Source organism: Carassius gibelio, chromosome A23 (assembly GCF_023724105.1).
Source record: "Carassius gibelio isolate Cgi1373 ecotype wild population from Czech Republic chromosome A23, carGib1.2-hapl.c, whole genome shotgun sequence".
Lineage (NCBI taxonomy): Eukaryota > Metazoa > Chordata > Actinopteri > Cypriniformes > Cyprinidae > Carassius > Carassius gibelio.
In genome coordinates, this window is record NC_068393.1 from 15,197,576 (window position 1) to 15,215,533 (window position 17,958).

At 35.5% G+C, this 17,958-nt stretch overlaps 1 protein-coding gene across 1 annotated transcript; it reads right to left on the reverse strand.

Moving 5' to 3' along the window:
• Positions 1-4,195: 4,195 nt before the first annotated feature.
• LOC127944357 (vasopressin V2 receptor-like) lies at positions 4,196-17,958 on the reverse strand. Its single transcript, XM_052540233.1, has 6 exons — positions 17,607-17,958; positions 13,169-13,537; positions 12,840-13,085; positions 11,504-11,650; positions 7,038-7,650; positions 4,196-5,787 (listed from the first exon to the last, which is right to left on the reverse strand). Exons 2-6 carry the CDS (start codon positions 13,535-13,537, stop codon positions 5,588-5,590), a joined length of 1,575 nt encoding a protein of 524 aa, XP_052396193.1. The 5' UTR covers positions 17,607-17,958; the 3' UTR covers positions 4,196-5,587.

Genomic DNA, 17,958 nt, shown 5'->3' on the forward strand with positions numbered 1-17,958 from the left:
CCCAAGAACCAAGCATTACATGAACATTACATGCAGTTTGTTATCGGAGTGTCATCAAGTGCGTTTGTGTGTTCTGGTCATTTGAATGATGAACGTTTTATAAACAAGGCCCAAGTCTATGCTGGATTTGCACATCGTTTGCTATTAAAACATAGAGCCGTCCCTGTGATAAAACACGCCACTCATGTAAGTACAATTGCATCAGATTTCTGTCTTTTGTTGGAAATCAGCACATAAGTGAATGTATGTTAATGGAAACAACACGAAACAATATTATAGCTCCGTCATGACACGCCTCCAGCAGCTGGGCTTTCCCGAAAAGAATCGGGAAAGCTGTATTTTTCTTTTATAAAAATGATGAAACTAAAGACTTTTTGGAAATATGAAGGATTCAGTACTGCTCTATTGAGAATGAGAAGTCACGTACTCAAGATTAACACGAGATTAGGTGAAACTGTGTATGTTATGTACCCTTTAAGAGCCATTAGAGCTTTTTATTTTATTTTTTGCCATTAGAGCTATTGGGTGGATACTGTCGTCCCATTTCCTGTGTAATATTTTGTCTAATAGGAATCTATAGATTTCCTATTTTTGTCAGTTTCCCTTTGATATTGATTTTATCTGGTGTTCACAATCTCAGTCCTGACAAAGTGTTCTGCAATTGCTTGCGGCAACAAGCTATTGAATCACTGAATCGTTTTATTATTGCAATTGTATGTTGTTCATTCGGTTTGTTAAACTAGTGTAAATATTTGACATTTTAGTCAATTGCAAATTAGTATAACAGTTTATTTTGAAAAAGTTAATTTTGTTCTCCTGTAAAAAAAAAAAAAAAAAAAAAAAACTAAAAGCCAATTGTAGTTCTGACTAATGAACACCTGAGGGCAGCAAGACTCTTCAAATATGAGCAAAGTGACTTTTCATCGTCATCAGTTTCCTTTTCTTCAACAAGACTTAGTAACATTAATAACTTTAGTATCATTTTTCCAAATATTAATAACACAAACCTGAACCCCCCCCCCCATATAACTGTCAGTATAATTGACTACAGTACTTTCCAAACACTGTAGTATTCACCTGACAGCTTTACATTTTTACAAATCTTATAGGCCATTAATATATATATATATATATATATATATATATATATATATATATATATATATATATATATATTTATTATTATTATTATTTTATTTTATACTACAACACTCATAGTTATTTGCAATTAAATCTGCAAGAGACAGGCTATTAAATGTCCGTTCAGTTTTCAGCAGCGTGCCAGTAACATGGCCGGCTGCCAGGGTGGTCTAAGAAATCCTGGAACTCAAGGTGCAAGTAATTTCATCCTTATTAGAGAGTAATGCTCAAAGCTTATGCAATACTGTAAAATAAACAAGGGATTCTTGCAGAAATTCTGGAAAACATTCTTGCAAAGGGATCCTACATAAATATTTTGGTGATGAAACGGGGTACAAACTAATCTTATTCTGAGCAGCTGATTCTACTGATTCTAGATTGTATCTTCATGCATCTGATCAGGTGTGCAATTTTAGCAGCAGCAGATTTAAACGTCCTTACTTTGTTTATTATCCTTTCAGCCCTCTCTCAACATTTATATACAAGTTCTAATGTAGACCAGCTGTTTGTAATCATGTTGTGTACAACCATCAGTGAATGTGACAATAGTCTTCATTCAGGTTTTGCATTACATGAAGTTCACACCGCTATTTCCTGTTTAACACACTGCGGTTTTCCCAGCTGTTTTTTCAGGGATACAGCTTAAAACAGTTACACAGAACAGAACTAGAATAATATACTACCTTATGTTAGAATGAAAACTGTAAATAGGTGCTAAAATCCAAACTCAGATTTGAAAGATTCTGCTGTCAGAACGATAATTATTTATGCATGAGATTCCACAGATGCTTTTGCTCCAAAATGGAAAGAAAGAAAGAAAATGTTGTGAACAACACTTCACACGCGGATTGAAAATATGGGAATCCATCACTCCGACACAAAAATTACAGAGTGGAATTCCAATCTTTCCTGGACTATTCTTTGTTGTCACTTCACGTTGTTTATTGAGTGATGTATTCTTCTAGAAAAATAAATCAGATTTATTTTCTTTGTAAGTTTCATTTTAAATCTGACCCTAATTACTTCTTCACGGACCTCTCAACAGATATACTCCTTATTTATATCTCTAAAACTGCCAGAAATGGCAATGAATTGGTGCATGACCTCGGACACAGAGCGCTATCCAACACTGGCGGGATTTCTTTGGTCCTCCTGAACCGCAGCCATTAATAAGCCCTGCGTAGCTGTCTTACAAACCCTATGGGATGAGAAGAAATTATGGTTTCATTCATAGGAATGTTTCAGAGATCCAAATTTATCCCACATGACCATTTCAGGTTTGCACTTCAAAATGCATGTGTATTTTCTTTTGCCACATAAACAGTGTTTAATAAAGCTCACTTGCCCAGCAGTTCACATTAGTTCAGTACTGGTCTTCATTGGTTTTCCTGTTCTCTAAGGAAACTGGCTTAAAAGGATTCGGTGTATAATCTGGGATCCAAAGAGACGTACATATGGTGATGTCGAAGGGATGGAAACCCTTTTAAGGGCATGGTTTGGGTTTTGCAAGTGAGAACAGAATGTTCCAATTACTATCCCTCTATGAAGTAAACATTTTGTTTAAGTATGAATTGTCTGTCGGTGTTATGAACAGTTGTATGTTTTTGTGAACAATTTTTTGTCATTATGCAACAACTGGCGATGAACAGCTGGCCAAAAAAAAAGAGAAATCATTTCAGATCAGCTGAAAAGAATCAGATTATTTCTATGTTAGGGATTTTACGATAATTAACACATATAACTTGCCCTTGAAACAAAATGGACTCAAAAGAATATTACTGTCATGGTAAGCGGTGTACAAAAGCCCAAAGAAGATAAAGGTTCCAAAATGTCTTTAGTGATACAAATGCAGGGTAGCAAAAACAAAACCGGCCAGAAACAAAAAAAAAAAAAAAAAAACTGAAACACAAGGCCTTAAATACTTGGAACAAACAAAGGTCACTAATAAGGGCACAACTGAATGGAATGTCTAATCAAAGCAGTAACCAAGGAAACAAATAACGAAAGGGACAGGCAGGGAGAAAGCAAAGATGGAAATCAACCTCAAACCGAACATAACTGTGACAGTTATAGTATTATTAAAGGAATAGTTCAGCCAAACATTGCTCAAAATTTCAAAAATCAAAAGTCGTATAAACTTTTGTGAAGTGAAAAATCTTTATGTTTGTAATAAACAAAAACATTGTGAATTTTTTTTACATTTTTTTTTTTTACTTCAAACCATTGCTTCAAGTTAAAGTATTCTATCTGCTATCCATAATATTAGTCTTTCTTCACTGAATCAGGAGAGAAATATGCACTGTTTACAATAAGTGAAAACCGTTCAAAACAGTTCTAAACAAATATGTTGGTGGATTTTGTTGTGAGAGGACAAATGGAGAATTATTATGGATTATGGACTTGTATTTTCTCTAGAAGCAACGGTTTAAAATTCAAAGCCTTAATGCTGGATTTGTTCATTACACAGGATTTTGCTTCACAAAATGTTAATTGATGGATTGGAGTCATGTGATAATTTGTGGATTTTATCAGCTGTTTGAACTTTCTGCACTGGTGAGTACATTTTCAACAAAGTTTCATTTTTGGGTGAACTTTTCCTTTAATATTGAAGTACTCTGAAGAATCTTTCGTACATATCAGTTTGTGAAGAATTTTAGATCATTTGTTCATACAGTCCAGATGCCAGATGATAACCTCATCACCATAAATCTTAGCTGGAATGAGATAATTTGTCTGCAGCGATGTGCTTTGTCTTCATCAAACTTTCAATCCTAATTTATGTCATAAATTTAACGATCATCTTATCTGTCTGCTGTGCATTCTTCAAATAGCTCTTTGGATCATCCAGGTGGTCTTTGACAAGTGGTTATTTTGTTAAGCCTGGGGTTATTAGTGACCTTCTGATGTATGTGCTATATGACTGCTTCTTTTGCTCATTTCAACTCCTGTGAAGACTAACAACAGTGAGTTGCAACTCAACAAAAATGTATAGATGTGAAGTAATTGTGTAAACATTTTCCGTCTTTGACTATCAGTACAATTTATATGAAGATCAGCTCACATTTTTAGAGTCAAATGATATAGGTCTACAGATAACAAAAAAAAAATTGATTTCAGGCTGTATTAATGCTCAGTTGCTCTTAAAGAAACCCCACTTTCAACCTTGAATTAAAGTATTTATTTTTTTGTTTATGGACTATATCACAAGGATTTGACAAAGACATTTTCTCTTTTAAAATTAAAAATAAATATATTTAGATAAACATTTGTATCAACAGTTTTTTTATTGATTTATTGATTTATTTTACTTATTTACAGTACATCTTGTTTGTTTTCATGTATTCTAAGCCTTTATATGTAGTATATATATGTGAATGTTGCTTTTATATGAAGTGCCAAACCAGCTACTGCTACAAAAATATTTTCTTAACCAGTACTTTGGTTTTGTTTTAAAGCAAAAAAAATATTTAGCCATCCTTAAAAGAAGATATGTTTAATTGATAAGCAATCTTTTGCATATATGACTTTGTAGTGGTTTATGCTTCTGGCCAACTGGAAAACTATTTGTTCTTATTTTAAGCAAAAATACTGATTAAGAAAATTATTTTCACAGAGTATCAGATGACAGGATCTGTATATACAGTTAAATTCAAGGCACTGTATGACCTGATGTCACTATACACATTCTTCTCACATTCATGACTTCTGTATATTCTCACATAACTTTAAATAAGCTTTTAAGTGCTCTATAAATAAACTGACTGTTATTGAGGAAATGAAAGTGTTGCTGCGTTGCACACTTCTGGTGTTGAAACCACTGAATAAAACCATTATTATTTTCTTATTCGATATGCCTCATTAAATATACAATTCTTCACCATATGTAACGTTTTATACCTGTACCTTTTGTACTGAATGACTATGAAAGCCATATTTCAGATATTTGTCCAATAAGGAATGCAGTAAGCTCAGATTTATGGCAGAAAGATAAATGGGATGAAGCAGCTGGCTGTGGGGTTAAGGCCTTGATCTCTTCTTCCTCTGCACTTAAGACGTTTATCTCCAGCTCACACACAATAGTGGACAATACTTCGATGAAATATAGTGTTTAATAAATTATTAAAATTTTTCTTAGAGTTCAAGTTTATTATGACAGTCAGCAAGTAAGCTTTTCTTTATCCTGTTTCACGAGATGGCAAAGATCAGTCTCATACTCAGAGGTCTATTTTTGAATAAGATTCTTATGAATTCATCTTCATGCCATGCATTGGTCCTGTTTGGTCATTAACAAGCCACTCTTCACAGTTCACTTGGTTAAAGTGGCATTGGCAGATACTCTGAGTCTGAATAGAAGATGTGGCAACATGTCTTCCGCATGTGTAGGACAGAGACACCCACATAAATTGCCATCTCTGCTGACACTCAATTTGAGTTTATTCTGTAGGGGTCAGGACTGGTTGTCCTTGGTAGTGGAGGTGTTTATGTCACTGGAGTGGTCATGCATTGAGCTCCTGCGGGGCAGCTTTGGCCGACAGCGCAGCAGAGCGAGAAGTTCACGGGACACGCTGCTGGAGAAGGCTGTGTAGATCCACGGGTTTGTACAGGAGTTAAGATTGGCTAACAGCATCAGGATGGTGAAAGCCACTCCTGAGAATGAGAAAGTCAAATCAGTTTCAAGTCAATTAGTGTACAGGTCAAGTTTTTATCCTTATTTAATTGTAACCACATTACAGACAGCAACTCCTTGAAATGTGCTGATCTAAAAGAAGTTTAAAAACTCAACTACCTTGTTTATACTTTTGAAAAACTTGCAAAGCTAGCTGGGAACGTCCTTATAACTTTGGCTAATGTTCTTCTAAGGTTCTTTTAAAAAATAATTTCTATTAATGTTCATAGAATGTTCCAAGTTATAAGTTAAAGTCTTTAATAACTTTATCAAAACATTAGCACAAAAACATATAACAATGTTTTTTTTTTTTTAGTTGGCTGTTCATCTTATATATATATATATATATAGCATTTATACTTGCACTTTTCTCTGAATTATTGATTAAACCAGCAATAGCCTTTACAAAGTGCTGTATTATAATCTTAAGGATATTTATAGTTATATTTTAGCATTATTTGTAGTTGCATTGCCTCAATAGAAAACAGATATTTCGATTTCAAATAAAATGTTACAATATCACTGTTTTTACTGTATTTTACAGTACCGTATAAGAGACTTCTTTCGACCCATTCTAACCTATTCGAAAAAAATCTTACCAGCCCCATCTTGTACCCAAACTTGGTATAGAGTTTTAAACTGGAATAGGAAATAATGGGAAGGCAATTAAAATTAATTCTAGTTTAAGTTTCCATTTGTTGGAAACGCAGTAAGAAAATCTCTTACACTAAACAGTTTATATGACATTTAACTGTTCAATCAGTGGCGATATGTTGCAAATTTGGCTGCAAGTAAACAGTTGAACCAAATCAAAAGCAGCTGGAGTAAAAGCACAGATGTGTGTATTAGCAGCTCTCAGTGGCCTGTGGTGAGAGATGTCAACATCTTGTTGGCGATTGAAGAGCAGCAGGGGAATAGGTTAGTTATTGGTGTGAAGAAATGGGCTTTAGGAGAATAGAACGAGGAAAGAGATAGAGCAAGGAGAGAAATGGAGGGCATTTGCAGGACATTTCTTATAGTAAACTCTGACTTGACTCATTGCATTGACAGGCTACACATTTTCCTGATAATTTGCAGCCATTCCAAAGCACTTCCACAATCCACTGAGTCAGTCCTCTTGTAAAGGAATTAATAATACCCTTATGGAACAGCCAAATGAAGTGTACCTCATGCATTTACCTCCAAAAATGGCTATGTTATCTTTCTTGTGAGGACTGCTTTAGTTTCTCACCTTGGTCAGGGGGATTGGGGTCCCAGGCAGCCCACAGCTGTACAATGAAGAAGGGTGACCAGCACAAGGTGTAGACAAGCACAATCACCAGAGTCATCCTCACTGTTTTAGACATAGCTTTCGATACGCCTCTAAGAGGTGGATGGAGGGGGTAAGGCGGGAAAGAGGGGTTTGAGGAAACACTGGAGTCCTCAGTGGTGGTGTTGTCAGTGTTCCTGTGAGGAACAGAGTTCCCATGTGGTGTCTGGACAGCAGCAGGGTTGCTCCAGAAAGCGTTAGGGTGGGTCTGAATGCGAGGCAGCACATCAGGGGATGAACAGTGAGTCTGTGAGGCCAGGTCTTTGGGACTGCCATCCTGACCAGATTGGTCACAATAATCCGGCTCTGGTGAGTTGCAGGTGTGTGAATGGGACGAGTCACTGATGGTGTTCTTTTTATGGAGTTCTCTTGCGTCTCTCATCTTGCGTGAGCATCTAGCTCTCTCTCGGACTGTACCAGCCCGTTTTTTGAAGATAGGAAAGTGAAAAATGACCAGGTTCTTTTTCATGTCAGCAGAAACCACACATTCTGATTTCAGGTAGATGTTGTCATGGATCTCTTTGAATATTCGTACCTAGAGACCCAAATAAATAAATAAACAGGGCCGTCATACTGAGCACATGACACATTATGAATTAAAGAAGTTTAATATGTTAACCCATTCCATACAATGTAACTGCTTCATTCAGTCCTGGGTTATTACTAAAGATCACAAGTAGGTGTTGCTGTATAATATGCTAACTTATAATTAACAAATTAGTGGTGGGGATTTTGTCAGTGACTCGAATCGTTTGAATTGGTTCACTGAAATGATTCACTTAGATTGGTTTACTCATTCTTTCACAGAATTTTTGTGCATATTGTTTGTGTACTTGTTATACTTAAGCACATTACTGTTTTTCTTTGTTGTCTATCTTTTTTAATTCAATTGCTTGTTCTATGTTTCATGTGTTTGACTAAGTACAGTTATACAGTATGTTCCTATTTATTCCTGTAGCTTCTTGGCCAGGTCATGTGTGTAAATGAGAAGTGGTTCTCTAACAGTTTACCTGGATAAATAAAGGTTAAATAAATAAATAAATGTGTTTGTTATGAGAGATTCAGGAATCATTCATGCAAGGTATTTCAATCAATCAATCAATTACCTTTATTGTATTTTGCTTTAAACAAAATACATTGCGTCAAAGCACTGAACAACATTCATTTGGAAAACAGTGTCTCAATAATGCAAAATGATAGTTAAAGGCAGTTCATCACTGAATTCAGTGATGTCATCTCTGTTCAGTTTAAATAGTGTCTGTGCATTTATTTGCAATCAAGTCAACGATATCGCTGTAGATGAAGTGACTACTTAGCAGTAAGAAATTACTCGTCATCCAATTTTTTATATCGACTATGCATTCCATTAGTTTTTCAAATTGGTGTGTTTCACCGGGCTGCGAGGAAATATAGAGCTGAGTATCATCAGCATAACAGTGAAAGCTAACTCCATGTTTCCTGATGATATCTCCCAAGGGTAACATATAAAGCGTGAAGAGTAGCGGCCCTAGTACTGAGCCTTGAGGTACTCCATACTGCACTTGTGATCGATATGATACATCTTCATTCACTGCTACGAACTGATGGCGGTCATATAAGTACGATTTAAACCTTGCTAATGCACTTCCACGGATGCCAACAAAGTGTTCAAGTCTATGCAAAAGAATGTTGTGGTCAGTTGTGTCAAACGCAGCACTAAGATACAATAAAACTAATAGAGAGATACACCCACGATCAGATGATAAGAGCAGATCATTTGTAACTCTAAGGAGAGCAGTCTCAGTACTATGATACGGTCTAAATCCTGACTGGAAATCCTCACATATACCATTTTTCTCTAAGAAGGAATATAATTGTGAGGATACCGCCTTTTCTAGTATCTTGGACAGAAAAGGGAGATTCGAGATTGGTCTATAATTAACAAGTTCTCTGGGGTCAAGTTGTGGTTTTTTGATGAGAGGCTTAATAACAGCCAGTTTGAAGGTTTTGGGGACATATCCTAATGACAATGAGGAATTAATAATAGTCAAAAGAGGACATATGACTTCTGGAAGCACCTCTTTTAGGAGCTTAGATGGTATAGGGTCTAACATACATGTTGTTGGTTTAGATGATTTAAAGTTTATACAATTCTTCCTCTCCTATAGTAGAGAATGAGTGAAACTGTTCCTCAGGGGGTCTATAGTGCACTGTCTGATGTGATACTGTAGCTGACGGCTGCATGGTTGCAATTTTATCTCTAATAGTATCGATTTTAGAAGTAAAGTAGTTCATAAAGTCATTACTGTTGTGGTGTTGGGAAATGTCAACACTTGTTGAGGCTTTATTTTTCGTTAATTTAGCCACTGTATTGAATAAATACCTGGGGTTATGTTTGTTTTCTTCTAAAAGAGAAGAAAAGTAATCAGATCTAGCAGTTTTTAATGCTTTGTTTAAGACCATTGACTATTTATCTTTAATTTAGGTCAACTCTGGACATGCTGCCTTAAGCCACACTCGGACTAAATGAGTTATAAAATCCTAACCAATTATGAAATCTGGTTGCAGTAGCTCCAGCAAATGAAATTTTCCTTCACAACCCGCACTCGATAGCTATTGGCTCATAAGCAAAAGACTTTTGACGAACAAGCCAGCACATGGAAACCAATGAGATTCATTCACTTTAATAATTTGTTCAAAAAACGGATTCTTACTTGAAACTTGAAAGATACAGCTTTACTTTATAGACGAACAATGGCGGTTCTCAGTTCTGAATTCTGTCCAAATTTAGAACATTGAGCATCTGCCAAAGAGCTGATGAATTGGATCCGGTATGTTACATAAAGAAGATATTCATAATGTACAGTGTTGAGAATCACTGCTTTCCAATCTCTTCCATGCATTTATTAAGTGAATTATGGAGAAAGCCTCTCTTAATGGAAATCTTGTTTATAAACCAAACCCGTATGGGACGTTTAACTGAAGTAAATTAAAAGCTTTGTATAGTTGAACTGAATCACCAGTGACAAGTATGAAATGTTAACAGCAAGTGAAACACACCATTTGTACAAACATTCACAAGATGTCAAAAGACATCTGCAGGTCAGCAGCAAAAACAACTTAACACATGTAAGTTCATAATGTGAGAGTTTGTTCATTTCTGCAGTCTTTGTGGATTTTTCTGGGAATTTTTTTCCATGCCAGAAAGACGTTAGCCTGGAAGCTTACTTTGCAGGAGTTTAATGGTCAAGACCAGCCTTGAGAAGATTCTTGCTAAATGTTTTCAAAAGATGTTTTGTTTCCAAAAACACATTGTCCACACTGAGAAGCAGTTTTAGGTTTGGTTTATGCAATGTGCACTCTTTCTTAAATAAGAATGACCTCCTGGGAACTGTATCAGCTGGTGAAGGGTAAGATCTGCACATTTGAGAATTCCTCTCCTGAAATAGATTTTCTCTGACCAAAAACCTTTGGCCATGTCAGAGAGCAGAATCTCACCAAACACGCATTGCGATACATGTTGGGGGATCCGCTTTCTCTCAAATTGTTGTCACCCCAGAAGATCATGCTTTATCTCAAGATTACAAAAGTCCTTTTTCCATGCAGATCACAGCTGAGACATTTCAGTGGAGTGCTGCAGGAATGAGTCCTTAAACCTGGAAACGAGTTCTCATAAACAGCCTGGAAATATTTTTGTGCTGCTGTTTCCATCGTCATGAAGTCAGTTTTATTTATTTATTTTTTTAATTGCTTAAATGCCTAAAATAAGTTTGGTGGTTAACACAAGCTCAAGATATCTTTATGTTTCTGACATGAAAGGCTTTAGCAGTATCCCACTTGTGATTTTTAAAAGCTTTTAGGTGTTTTGAAAAAGGCTTTTGCTAACAATCGGATAAATGGGACAACAGAGGTTTTCTGGGACATTCAACATCACACCAAACAGGATCTACTCACTAGACCACATGTTTATTATGCTCTAGTATAATATGTTTATTATACTCAACTCAAACTTTTCAACTTATTGAATTTAAATAAAAATTGAAAGAGCTGACAGAAGCTTAATGTTGAGGATGTTGAAGTCATGCGACCATAGTTCATATATCCTAACTGTTACATCCGGTGATTGAATAGGCTTTAAAATTCATAAAAGTTCTGTTTATTTGTGAAGATTATCTTGATGAACAAAATGTGTAAGAATAATAAACTTCTGTTGGTCACAGAGCTTATTTTCTTAGTGTATGTTGATCTAAAAAAAAAACACTGTAGTAAATCATACGTTATTAACTTTTAAACTGCAACCACTAGTAATAATTCTTAACTAATGTGTTAATATTTATGTATTTTTTTATAAGGTGAATGAGTAAACTGGGTTTACAGACAGAAATGGACATCACAGACATCAGGAGTACCTGACAAACGGTGATTATAAAGGTAGGGATAAGAAACACCGCTACAGTCATCCAGGTCACATACGCTTTCAGCCCCCAAGGCTCAGCAAAATTCCCCCAGCACTCAAACACCCCTGGAGAGACCTCTGACCTGGAGAAAATAAACACCTGTAGGGAAGACAGCATTGGAAGCACATTTCAGAATGGAATAAACAGCAGCATATTGGTTTTAGTAATGACCTGAAGGTTAAAAATAATGGGAAAACTGTTGAAAAACAAAACAAAAAAAGTATTTACACTCAGATTATTGAAGTTTTAGATTAGTTTGTTTGTTCATCAGAAAAGATTTGGAGAAATTTAGTATTATATCTCTTGTTCACCATTGGATCCTCTACAGTGAATGGGTGCCGTCAGAATGAGAGTCCAAACAGCTGATAAAAACACAGTAATCCACACAACTCCAGTGCATCAGTTAATGTCTTGTGAAACAGAGGCAAGGAAGCAATGTTATAATGGCCAGAAACCACAGTTTGAAGTTAAAATATCGTAAAGGAGTAGTTTACCTCTAGAATGAAAATTTCATTCAATTGATGGGCACCATTGACTTCCATAGTAGGAAAATAAAAATACTATGGAATTTAGTGGTGCCAATGAACTGTTCTTAATCGGATATCAACATTTTTCAAAATATCTTCTTTTGCGTTTAACAGAAGAAAGAAACTCATAGGCTGATGATACACTGGGCAACGTTTTAAGCAATGTTGCCGGGCAACTTTGGCCAAAGTTTGTGTCAATTGGCAATCAGGTGAGACACTGATCTAAAGTATCCAGATAAAAAATTTGTTACCCATTCTCAATGGGAAAGTGCCCAAGCAACATTGCCCAAAAAAACAGTTGCCCAGCAAATTTGCTCAAAAAGTTGCCCCGTGTATCATCAGCCATACAGGTTTGAAACAATTAGAGGGTGAGTAAATGACAACATGTACATTCTGGAAGTGAAAAACTCCTTTAATGATGGATTTAATCACAATAAAACAATCTTAATCAATGGTCTGGAGTCTTAATGATTAGGCTGCTTGTGTTTTTATCAGCTGTTCGGACTCACATTCTGACGGCACCCATTCACAACAGAGGATCCATTGGTGATAAAGTAATGTAATATATGAAATTTCTCCAAACCTGATTGGTTTGTTAACAAACTCATCAGCATTTTGGATGGCCTGAGGGTAAGTGCAGTTTCAGCAAATTCTCATTTTCATGTGATCTATACCTTTAAGAATGCATATTTACTGACTGATACTACCAAACTTTTTAAGTGTAGTAGGCCTAAACCTTACATTATATTTACGACTAGTACCTGTGGCACACTGAGAACAAGGGCTAGACCCCAGGCTACCATGATGGGTGTATTCCAGTGTGAAACTGCCCCTCCTTTGTAAGCCTGCAGGGGGCAGCAGATGGCATTATGGCGGTCCACTGTCATAGCAACAATCATGTAAGAGGATGCAAACATTCCCACAATCTGCAGATATTTCACTGAGCGGCACAGCACATCAGGACCTTGAAATCTCTCTGTGATATCCCATACTAGCTGCGGAAGCACCTGAAAAACATTAGTGAACTGCTGTTGACAAGTCACTTAAAAGACAAAATGCTACACTAAGCATTATACAAAGTTCAGCTCACCTGAAAAAACGCCACCACAAGGTCTGCAACACACAGATTGACCATAAACAGGTGCATGGGTGCATTGTATTTGCGCCGCCTCAACAGAACCCACAGAACAAAACTGTTCCCTAGTGTTGTGAGAGCGAGAACCAGGCCCAGAACGCCAATCTCAGCTTTAGCCAGAGACATGTCCCGCACCCTGACTGGACCAGGCATCTGAGTGGGGTTTATTGAGCTGTTTTGAGACACCAACCAGAAGTGTGATCCTCCTTTGAAAGTGCTGTTGAGTCCAGTATGCTCAGAGAATGAGGAGGAGGAGAAGTTAGACAATGCAACGGTTGCATGGAGAGATCCTTCCCAACCTGCCTCCCCTGAGACAGTCTCCATCTGCAAGAAAAAAAAAGCATGATTATCTCAAAACTGTAAGAAAAGATGAGAATATGCGATATTACAGTTTTTACTGTATTTTTGATCAAAGAAATGTAACCATTGTGATGTCTTTCAAAGAACGTAAAAAATCTTAATTATAATGAACTTCTAAATATTTTAATGTAACATGGCCATCACACATGGCATTGAAACTCTCATCTTTAATCTTGTTTCATGATTTGAACTTTTGCCACTCAGTTAGTTTAGTAATTTCACAGACACACAAAGCAAGAATACCAATCTGTTTCCTCTTACAATCTTTGGCTTGTTAAATTCCCCAAGGGTGCTGTTTTTCACCCCAAAACAAGTCTGTCTGGTCTTGTCTTTTTTGTTTTCTTTTCTAAATTTTCCCTGTCTTGATTTGACTCCTACTATCCTACTTAGCTTGGTCCATCACGTTCGCTTCCACTAGTATCTCTCTCATCCATGACTGAGTCCTCTTCCTCCTTCCTCCTCCCTCTATTTTTCCATCGCCCATTCTCTTATCCCATATCTACCGCTTCCTCTCTCTGTCTGTTATCAACTGCTCCTTGATCCCAATAAAATCTGGTTTATTTTCTTAACTATGCAAATAAATAGAACAAATGAAAATATAAGTTGCAAGAACGAGACTGACAGTTTGAGAAAGAATGGTAGCATGGGACACTGGGTTAAATAAACGGAGAGGAGGTGGGGTACAGGGCATGAGACGAGAACACACAAAAGAGAAATAATTAGGAAAGACCTTACATACCAATGTAAAGATTATCCATATATGACAGTAAGAAAGGCGGTGTTAAATAGAAATTGACTTATTGCAGGTTTTATGTTGTTTTGTGAAACTGATGCCATCTTCCTTGATGCTAGACTGGTTGAACCTGGATACTAATCTAATCTGGATCTAATTCTTGTTCATTCATTCCATTATACTCTGATGAAATGAATCATATATCATAGTCCAGTAATCTCAAAACAGAGGTGCACAATATACTGCTTTTCTGCCTACAGTTTCTCTTTTTTATGTCATCCACCTTTCAAATTTTCTGGCAGAAAATCAATTTCAGATAGACATATACATATACATAATCAGTGATCTGAAATAAATTTTTGAATCTGAATAGTGGTCTGACTGAAATTAGAACATCTCATTTAGAAAAATCATTAACAGCACCTCATAAATAATACCTGAAACACTTAATCCTTTTTTAGCAAATATAAATAGTATCATTCTGAAACTCTTGCTTTTTTACAGAATTAGTTTTTTTTTTTTTTTTTTTAGATGTCTTACGCTTTGGCTTTCCAGGTCCATAAATAAAAGCGAGTGTCCCTGTCACAGCAGTGTTTGAGGTCATTCTCTGAAGCAGCTAATGCATGAGCTGTTTAGTTTACCCTTGCTTTGTCATTTTCTACTTTCCTTGAATCCCTTTCCCTCGGAGGAATCCACTAATATGGTGCAGCAGAAATGTTGACCTAGACTAAATATAGCTGATGATACAGAAAAAGCAGTTCGCTCTTGCAAGCTGCTTTTTATGCATAATATTTGAAAGTGTTTTAAACATGGATAGACTGCAAAGGACAGATCACCTCAGGTTGCTTCAGGATGATTGGCCATGAAATAATTGTTCAGCAAATTGTGTTTTATTAAATGCGTCAGGGTCTGGTTTATGCAAATGGAAAGGTTTTTTGAAAGAAAGTGTGGAGGTCAAACTAATTATTATTTGAGCAGTTTTATTTTGCGTGGAGTTTTTATTAAAAAAAAAAATTAATTAATTTGTACTATGAATTATGGTCATTGTAATAGTAGATCATTTATAACAATGTGTTTTGCATCCTTTTAATGTGATATAATATTTGACCATATTTATAAAAAAAGACAGTTACGCATATGCACTTTAATTAAAATATTTCCAATAATATATCAATTTACACACGTGCAAGTGTGTCTAAGGTTTGTATGATTCATAAATTATCTTACAATTAATATCTCTTTTATTTTTATCTCTTGTTTTTACCTTCTATACTGACAATATAAAGATATTTGACAATAAATACATTTAAATGCAAAGTAATTTAAAGAGGGTTTGAAATAGATTTGCGATACGGCAGAATTTCAGATATGCCTAGGTCATAATAATTGCTCGAGATGGTGAGCATCTAGAACTGGTCAGGTTGAATAGCAATCGAGTGCATCATTAAAAATTAAATTTCTTTCCAAAATACTTTTCATTCGTTTCATCCTCCAATGGCTTATGCAATTACAAATTAATTTTCCAGGTCATGGATTCCTGCGCTGTATCATATAATAGTATTCACCACCTTATTAATTCAATCAATCACACACTTAAATATTGCATCAGCATGTGTCCAAAACTTCCCTTTTGGATTGCAACAGCTTCTCACACCCAATATGAATATTTACTTTCAAATTCACAGACTTAAACCATCTTAAGGAATCTCATGTAGGATTAAAGTTTTCAGAAAGCTGAGAGAAACCATAAGAACTAGATAAATATGCCATGATAAAATAAAAATAGTAAATGACATTTGTCATCTTTATTGCACTGTTTCATCTTTCATTCTTTAATACTAAATCTCACCTACACTTACACAAGAGCTACACAAAAGGCTGAATTTTAGATCATGATATGGCCATTATCTACACATACAATGTTTAAATGCTGCTGTGCTACCGGCCAGCCCTGGGTTCCCTTCAGGCCTTTACTGACGGCATCAAATGGAATCCATCCTCATGGCCTCAGAGACTCTTACTTTTTCCAGAAGTCAAAACTTTGCTAGAAATAACAATGCAATGTTTATGCAATGTAACATTCTCCATGTTCTGAGGGATTAGTTAGATGATAAAGAAGCATTATTCTCACACCGTGACCACATAACAAGTCTGCATGAGCAATACTCATCAAACTTCCATTAAATGTAAACACATTAATAGTGCTTTGTTTCCACATTTGGTTGTTTACATGTCAGTGGACTTTCAAGATCAAGATTTTAGGTTTATATGATTTATATGATATGGAAAGTATTTTCACCACTTGAACTCAAAAAATTAAAATGTTTTAAATTACTTAAATGTATATATATATTATAACATGTCATATAGTAATATGTCAAATTTCAACACATTAATAGTGCTTTGTTTCCACATTTGGTTGTTTACATGTCAGTGGACTTTCAAGATCAAGATTTTAGGTTTATATGATTTATATGATATGGAAAGTATTTTCACCACTTGAACTCAAAAAATTAAAATGTTTTAAATTACTTAAATGTATATATATATTATAACATGTCATATAGTAATATGTCAAATTTCATGGCAAAAACCCATATTTTTTACAATTATTTAATTAACGGATGACAATTATTCAGTAAAACTTCCATGCTCAGCTCAGCTCTGTCAGTGCGTGCTTATCACTTTTATAGTAGCTTCTACTTTATTCTATTACACTAAAATGCATGAATCAAATAGAAGGAAACCTTTTCTTTATTATAACACAAGTTATTAACAATTCAATAGAATTCAATGTGACCTTTCTAGGTGCCCTTGAGTTCAGAAGAAAAATAAATCAAATAACTGCCGAGCATAGGAAAACTATAGACCTGTCAATATGGCATTTATATACTATGAGTCCATTCTAATGGAATGTACAGAGCTTGCATATTGCATAACACTGAAAATGGTCTCTTGGCACTTTTAAAATTACACTTTAATATTTGACAGTTTTTTGATAGCTCATCCTTTCAACAAGATTTCTTTAGTTTTTGTTAATTAACTATTAATTAAACTGTAAAACTCGATTTTGTTAGATGTATGCTTAGAATGGGGGGGGGGGGGGGGGGTGATAATGGGGTGAATATATTCCAGATAAATTACAGAATATGATCTGAAAACAAGCCAGAGTTTTGCTTTTCAAATAATTGTTTGCATAAATGTCTTAAGGATGTATTTTTATTGGCAAAACAAACTCAAAAAGAAAATACATTTTTTGTTGTTTAGATGAATTGTATTTTTTTTAAATTAAAAACTTACTCTCTTCTCTTGAATCAGCAGCAATAATCCATGTGTTTTGTGAGGAGCCTCGTTCAGTTCTTCAGAGCTGCAGTTGTTCTTTGTGATGGTTCGTTGACAGAAGAGCCGCTGTGCTTATGAAGAGCGTTGAGATATTTCACCATCCCGTGTGAACTTGTAAAGCTGGAGTTTTGCAGCTTTCACCTAAGTTCATTTTCACAGAATTCAGAGCTCCTTTTCTTCATGCATCCACTGGATAGAAGCATGCCATTTATTCCAAGAAATGTCCCTTAATTCCCCACATTACATGAGCACCGGTGCACTGATGGCGTTGAATTTGAGCTGGGCTCAGTATAAACAACATATCTCTTAC

Coding starts and splice junctions, on each gene's coding strand:
- LOC127944357 (XM_052540233.1), bottom strand. CDS start 13,537: ATGGAGACTGTCTCAGGGGAGGCAGGTTGGGAAGGATCTCTCCATGCA. Junction 13,086..13,168: donor TTGTGGTGGCGTTTTTTCAG/GTGAGCTGAACT, acceptor AATGTTTTTCAG/GTGCTTCCGCAGCTAGTATG. Junction 7,651..11,503: donor TTATAATCACCGTTTGTCAG/GTACTCCTGATG, acceptor TTGGGTCTCTAG/GTACGAATATTCAAAGAGAT.